General features: G+C 35.0%; 1 protein-coding gene across 1 annotated transcript in view; it reads left to right on the forward strand.

The window, feature by feature from the left end:
• The window catches only part of SHOC1 (shortage in chiasmata 1), a 51,354-nt gene extending 44,921 nt beyond the window's left edge, over positions 1-6,433 (forward strand). Inside the window, exons 27-31 of the mRNA XM_027709026.1 lie at positions 177-308; positions 1,640-1,789; positions 2,639-2,804; positions 3,023-3,574; positions 6,072-6,433. Of these exons, the coding sequence (XP_027564827.1) occupies positions 177-308; positions 1,640-1,789; positions 2,639-2,804; positions 3,023-3,574; positions 6,072-6,172 (1,101 nt within the window). The 3' untranslated portion in view covers positions 6,173-6,433. The remainder of the gene's footprint in view (positions 1-176; positions 309-1,639; positions 1,790-2,638; positions 2,805-3,022; positions 3,575-6,071) is intronic.
• The last annotated feature ends 1,484 nt before the right edge of the window (positions 6,434-7,917 follow it).

Consider the following 7,917-nt stretch of genomic DNA (forward strand, 5'->3'; position numbering starts at 1 on the left):
CAGGCTAGTGGTCAGAAGTCGGAGTTCCTCTGCCTGATAGGCATGGATCAGGTTTAATTACTCCACATTACCAGCTGTTGTGTTCAGGTCATCTTTAGTTGTCACCTCAACTTCTGTAGCAAATTAAGACAATCCTTACTACAAATTTTAACCAAAATATTCTGCATCTCCTTTAGGTAGTTCTTATGCCGGGGATTGAAGAGGCAGCACTGGTAATTCGTCAGATTGCTGACAGCATTTTGATAGCGTCTAATATCAGTCCTCATGAGTGGCTGGACAAATCCTGGCTTTCTGTCTTGCCGTCTGAGGTTTGCTTATCTTCCCCTGAACCTACAGTTTTCTTCCTGTTTCTCAGACTCATTAAATTCTAGACTTTTTTCATTGTTGTTCTCTTAAAATATCTTATTAGAATAACCATTATTTTGTATCTGTACACACACATATTTTGTGTGTGTGTATATATATATATATATATATATATATATATATATAATGTTTCTGTCATCCTTGCCAGCACAATTAGAGGCAACCTGGACTTTCCATGACTTTCACAACCTGTAGAGAAGTTTATCCTCCACATTCGTCTGCCAGTTTGTACAGTTCTCCAGTTCTAGGCACTAAGTTTAAAAACTACCCCAATTGTAAAAGATGAACATATAGTGGCTAACTTGGGCAGGAAGCCAAATTCATCAGTGGTGATCCATTACCAAAGTCAATGGCATTGCCTGCTGACTTGCTTTAATACCAGATAGTAGACATTTGTTTAACTTCTTATGCAGTAGGTGATATTGTGTATTTACAGTAAATGCTGGAACAGGCCCATCAGTGATCTTCTTTAACTTTTATAGTAAGGTTTTCAAATTAAACATATGGATTTGTTCATTTTATGTAAAAGCTTTGAACTCTCTCGTGAAGCTTAGATTGTTCTTGGCTTTTGCAAAATTCAGAAGCATAATAAAGCAGATATTGGCATGGCCTTTCAACTGTGGGATATTGGATTATAGGTTTTCCAATTTAGAGATGAAGGATACTGTTAAAAAACTGAGAGGAGTCATTGTATTTTGTCTCTGTTAAAGATATTTGATCCTGTCATCTGTTGAGTACAGAGCTTTATGAAAGTCAGGAATTGGAAGCTGACATTCATTACAGGCTACTGTGCTCAGCTTGCTGCCCTGTGTGTGGCATTCACCCTCCCCCTGACAACTCCTGCTTTTGGCACCTGTTCCATTGCTCTTTACAGATATAACTTTTGTAAAACAAAACCAGTTTTGTCAGTTTATCTTGCTGTAGCTAATTCCCGTTAAAATGGAGAATTAATGGTAAATCTGGTAATGCATTTTCAAGTCAAGTTTACATGATTCTCTGATTTTATCCTTCAGAAAATAAATGTCTTCAGACTGTGCTTGCTTTTTGTCAAACTCTTATGCAGAACTTACTCTGTTTCAGAAATGATACTCTGTTACTTTTGTAGTAAAAAAAGGCAGTAGTAGCTGGACTGTAAAAGTTCACAGTTTGAAAGCTCTATTTCTATGATACACTGTATAACCTATTCATAAAAATGTGATTTTGCAGAAACAGGAAAAAAAAGAGATAAACATTTTGTCAGATATCAATCTAACAAAATAATTTCCATTTCCAGACAGAGAAATGCCTGCTTACTTTTCCATGTATCAACCCTCTGGTTGCTCAGTTCATGTTAAAGAAAGGATCTTCATTGAACAGGTTGTTTCTTGCAAGCTGTGATCAACTGCAGGAACTTCTGCCAGAGGTTCCAAAAAAAGTTTTAAAGGTTGGCCAAAATTATTTTATGTATTATATCAATCTTTTTTGCACTGTTGTAATATGTGGTTGTTTGGGGTTTTTTTTAATCGGATGCTACATGCACATTTCCTGGTATCATTTAAAAATGAATTATACACTTTAGCATGTCATTCATGTCTAAAATGTTGTTAAAAATTCCCTCCCTCCCTCCCTTTTACACAATAACAAAACTACCACTTACAAATTCATAGAACTAAGCATTTGACAGAGCCCTGGATGTTTAGATGCAGAATTATGTGTTCCTACTGTTTCAGTTGGGCCAAGTTTGGGAAAAATATAGATTGATTATAGTCAGCTAATTAGATAAAAAATGCACTTATTTTATTATTCAAGAAAATGATGTGGGACACTGTTCATTTAAGGTGAAGCATTCAGTTAAGGTGAAGGAGCAAGTGAACAGCTATTTGGACGCTGAATATGGAATTATTATTGTAATAACTCTGTATGTGTAAAGCCATGTTTATTGACTGAAAAAAAAAAAAAAAGGGAAAAAGATCTCAGTTAAATTCCTCTATGATGTATTATAGGAGCCAATCCATTGCAGACATTGTTTCCTACAGTCCTGGCCTAATGAAAGAGAATAAACTACACTAAGACACTGGTTTTCCTGTGTTTCAAGACAGAGACTATTACTTACCCTGTTTATAGATTTAAGGCAGTGGCACATTGTCTACTGTACATGCCTCTCCTGTATTGGTTCCAATAAACAAAAGCTGATACATCTTAGGCTCTTAACAACTGGTTTAACTTTTCATATTTGACAGATATAGACAGGTATTATAAATATTCCTCAATTATCTATTCCTCATTGTTTCAGCATTTTAGTGACATGATATCTTCATACAACCTAAATGCTGGTCCACTAGAAAAAACAGTGCAAGGTGCATCACAACCAGAAAACCAGAATGACCTCAACACAATCTGTCCTGATTATAAACAAAATCAGGCTTTAGAGCTGCTTGATAAGGCCCTTAACAGCACAGGTAATATCTTGAATTGCTAGAAAAATGTTTCCTTTGAAACCAAGTGAAAAATCTGAGTGCATTAGAATCTTTGTCTTCTAAGCATGGTAAGGCCAATTATTCTGAGGAGACAGACTGCAATCAGAATGCTCAATGGCATCTTGGTTTCCGGTAAAATGTAGAGAAATAAGCTAATTTTTCATTCTCCAAACAAAATGCTTCAAATTTTTCTCTACCAGGAACATCTCATATGGATTCTGAAGCATTAATTCCTCCATTGAATCATAAGAGTTTTTTTAAGTCTGATCTTCCAAGCTGTATGCAAAAGAATGCATGTTCTTCAGACGTAATTACAAGGAGGAAGCAGAATTTCTTTGCTGTATCAAAGGACTGTGAAGATTTTGCCCATCTAGATGTTACAAGTTCTCTTCATGTTCAAAGACAGCCATTCAGGATACAGGATGGCTCTGATCCTTCTTCTAAAGACTCTGAAAAAGAGGATTTCTTTGCAACTTTCAATGTCTGTGAACCTCAGGAAAGCTCTAAGAGTTTTCTAGAAGAATTTAGAGATACATTTAAAATCCCTGAAATTCAGATTGACCAGGCCCCATGGAATGACTCTTCATCCACAGGCCCGTGTAATTCATTTGCATGTGATAGTTTCCTTTCTGACTTCTTTGTTGACACGGATGAGCTTCAAAATCTGAATTTTAACCAACTAGGTAGAGAATCGAAAGGAAAGAGAAAAAAAAGGCCTCCATTCTTATGGACAAAAGAAAAAAATAAAACAGGTATGTCCAAAGCAAGCAGAATTTGCTGAAATTCTGTTTGTAGCTCAACTGGAAAGTTGTAAGGAGTATTAGTAAGACAATCCTTTCTATTTTCTTCACATAGTTGTTAAAACCAATCCAACCCAACAGTTACAGGTTTCCTTTGCTAAAAATTACTTGGATATGTATTTCTTCTGTGATAAAAGGTTCCTAAACAGGTTTTGTTTTGAGCATAAAGAATATTTTAAAAAAACAAAACAACAACAACAACAACAAAAACACACACAAAAAAAAACCAAACAAACAAACTCAACAAACTAGAACTGTGTTACTGCTGTTTTTTTCCCTTGGTAAAATATTGAAAAGTGTAGTTCTCCAATATTGTAAGGTACAGTTTCTTCTCTCTTTGACAGTGCCTGAAATATGGATAATGAACATACCAGAATTATTTTTAAAGTTACAGGAAAGATTCTTTTGTAAACATAGATTTGGACAAAAGGGTGAACAAAAGACTCTAAAGTATATGGACTCTATAGGAAAAAAAAGAGATTTGGCAAATTCAGAGAGTGAAATTCGGATACTGCTAATGGCTGTGTTTTGCTATTGATGGAGTAAAGATGGCACTCTGAAAATTTTCTAAGTTTGTTTCATACAGCTCCCTTATTCTTGGAATACTTTTTTAGCTAATTTCTCCAGGGCTAAACTCTCCACTTGAAATCATTCCAAAGCATATTTCTTCAATATAGTGTGTACTTCAAAACTTTGTTTTTCCTGGAAGTACCGTCCTTATACAAAATATTAATTTTCCATAGTTTTCTTATCCCTTGTTTACTTTCTCAAATATAGTTAGCTTGAAACCTTTTTTGATAAGCCATAATATGTAGCTGTGGAGTCTTACAAGTAAGAAAGCATTACTAGTCCCTGTCAGACTATGTATTGCTGTATCATTTATTGTAGTATTTTTTTCAAATTCCTCTGCTTCCCCATAGGTGAGGTGCCACATTCTTTTAAAAATCTAAGGTTAAGCTTGTTAAGTAAAGTGCCTAACTCCTAGTACAGATGACTTAATTATGATTTCTCTGTTACTGCCTGTCATTAAATCTTTTGGTGGAATATGAAGGTCACCACAGCATTAAAATATTTTCACTAATTAGATCAGACTCATTCATGAAAACATAAGCAACTAATGTAAATTACTCTGTTTCATGGACTGCTTAAGGTAATTATGACAGTAAAGAAAGGAAAAGTTAATTGGATATGGTGAACTTTTAATATTCGTCCTATGTAAATGTAAATGTTCACACAGAAACTCAGAACAGACCTGTTGCCTCTCCTTTGGGATTAAAATTGAGACCTGTAGAATTGCTGAGAAGTTAACAAGTGTTTCAGTAACCTGTAACTGGCACTGATAGCATAAAATCGTAAATACAGTATTTGCAGTAGAGATCAGGGCAGATTCTTGTAGTACCATATTTTACGGTGTTCTGAAAGCACTGTGATCTCCAACTGATAAGCCTTCTGTAATATTCTTGCCCAGTAAGGCAAAGGTATACTTAAGTCTGAATCAAATTAAAAAAAAAAAAAGGAAAAGTGATTTTTCGTTTAGATTTTGGAAGAATAGGCTTATTCTACTTTATAATTCACTAACCAGGGGAAAAATAAGCATACTAAATAGTTTTGCATGCTATCACAAAAAAAAAAAAAGGAATTTAAAACCCAAACAACCCCACCTTAAGAGAGTGAAAGCCTCTGAAGGCTCAGATTTGAGAAATGTAAAATCCCACATTTAAGAAATATGTAAAGAGTCAAGTTAAAAAGATACATGTCCCAGGGATTTGTTTAGGCTTTGGATCAAGCTCTCATTAAACCACAGACAATTAATGACACCATGTCAAGCCAGTATTTCTACTGGAACAGATTAAATCCTTAGGTCAGTGTTAGAGTGTTCTGACAATACTTTTTGTGAAGATCAAACAGAATTTTGTTACAGTAACTTGTTTTGAATAAGCAACTTCTCAAATACTTCATTGTAAAAGAACTTGAATACTAAGAGTGTAAGTAGCTTTTTTAAACAACTTAGAAACATGAACATGTATGGTTAAAAAGAATTCACTTTCAACAATTACTGAATATACTGAGTGTAATATTAATGAAATAGAAATAAGCATTAAAATCTTTTCTGAAATATTGTCGTTAAGCATAGTGTAGGTTGATTTATTTCTTTTTGTATAAGGTCTTATACATACTATATATGAATATATTCTTATTACAGGATGATATGCATAAAATTGTTCAGTAGCAGTAAGTAGTAGTTAGTATTAATCTATACATATTTTATTTTATGGTATTTGATACTTTTCATAGAAAGGGTGCTGGTTAAAGCTAGAGTCTGTTACTGCTTCTGAGAAACACAGTTAAGTCTGCTGAAGTTAAGTTGAACACATATGAAACACATAGTTATGTGTTGTATTTGTAGTTTATCATGGGGCTTTTTTTTTCTCCTCTGCTTCTTTTCCAGATTCAGGATTTCCAGAAATACCAGAGTTCAAAAAGAGGAGACTGACATATGAAAGAGTTCCTGGAAGAAATGACGGACAAACACGTCTTAAATTCTTTTGAATGGAATGGGGATTTGCATATTACATTTATTTTTTTAAATTCCTGAAGTCTTTGAAGGGAAATAGATTAATTTTTATTGTTGTTAATTTTTAGAAAGAAATTAGGGTTTGGGAATCCTTACTAGTTCAGGATTCTTTTGTATGTTTTTAAAGTGTTACTAAACAAACCAGTTCCTTGAAGCTTGAGAATTACTGCTTCTTTGTTTGTTCTCATGGGTGCTTTAAAGGTACTTTTATCACTCTTCATATAAAAAATGAATGGAAAAAAACAGACGCTGAAGCTCATGGTGTTTTCAATTCACCTATGTTTGCTCCCTGAGCATGCAGCTTTTCAAATGTAACAATGGGTTGGATCTGCCAGAATCTCCTGGCTTCTCATTAAGTCTCAAGAAATTTCTTGCACTTAGATCTATGACCCGTTATAGTTGTCCCTTGGGTTTGGATCCACTTTTTCCTTCTGACAGCTCCTTTAGGAACCATGTGATAAGTTCCTGAACTTTTTTAATCACAGTTAAAAAGCAGGAAAAACCTATATGTTTTATTGACAACATTTGAAGGATGTGTTGAAATTTAGCATGCTCATAGATTTGGTTCAGGGAACTAAACTGTGACCCTCACTTTCTGCATAACCTGGTGCAGGCTATTTGTTGTCATCTATGTTTTTCAGCCTTCTGGAATGCATTGGCAAGTAGGGAGCTGAGAGTCATCTGGGAGGCAGTTCCAGATATTGTAGGCTACAGCTAGAAGGGGTGAGAGATAAGGGAAAAAAGCTATCTCAACTGTGAGCTACAGAAGAGCATAGAATAGTGTCCAAACCCTCCTTTCCATCAAAGGATTTGGCAACAAAACTGGAAATATGTGTGGGAGCAATGGTAGACAGTACTCCATTCTGCTGCAGGAATGCATACACAGTTTGCACAGGCGTGCCTGCCAGCTCCAGGATGTCTCTGTCTGATCAGTGGCCTTAAGCTGAGATGATTCAGGTTTCAAACCCACAAACCTTATTAAGTTTGATGCAGTAACAGAAAGTGGGGGGTCGGGGGGAAGTAATAAAGAAAATAAAAAACCACTACATTTATGGTTTATGCTTGCAGTTAAATACTTATTTGACATTAAACCTTCATTAAGCACATATTCTCTGTTTGGATAAATGAAAAAAGGACTTAGGGGAGAAAGATTTGGTCTCTCAGAGAAAACAGATTGCTGATTTTTAACTGAATTCTTAAAAGCTATGATGACAGCACTAATCACAATTTTAGTTCACAGTAATATCCCCAATTATTTGTACCCAGATTATTTGCAAGACTTTAGAAAATACCTTTCACAAGTGATAATATAAAAAGATTTCTAGTAAAATTGCAACCAAGCCAGCGTTTCCCTGAGTAAGATGAAGACTTACATAAAAATTGCAGTTCGCTTACTATTTCTGGCCCATTTTTGTGTCATCTGACCTAACCATTTTCTGTCTTTTGCACCATGGGTCTGACTCTGTTTTTTTAAAATTACCTCCCAAATTGTGAGAACCAGGAATCTCTTCTTTTAAAGTGCAGCTCTACAAAGTCTCAGTCACAGAAGACCATAGCTGGAGAAAATTATAGCTGCCAGTGCCAAGCTATGTATTTATGTCTTCCTTTCCCACAGGCAAAGGCTGACACCAGAACTTTCACATTGTGCTGGTTTAAAAGTTAACCAGCAAGGGAAAATGAACTCAATTCAAAAGAGAGATTTATAAGTCAGAATAACAAT

Source organism: Neopelma chrysocephalum, unplaced genomic scaffold, assembly GCF_003984885.1.
Source record: "Neopelma chrysocephalum unplaced genomic scaffold, ASM398488v2 Primary Assembly neopelma1_96671, whole genome shotgun sequence".
NCBI classification, from domain to species: domain Eukaryota; kingdom Metazoa; phylum Chordata; class Aves; order Passeriformes; family Pipridae; genus Neopelma; species Neopelma chrysocephalum.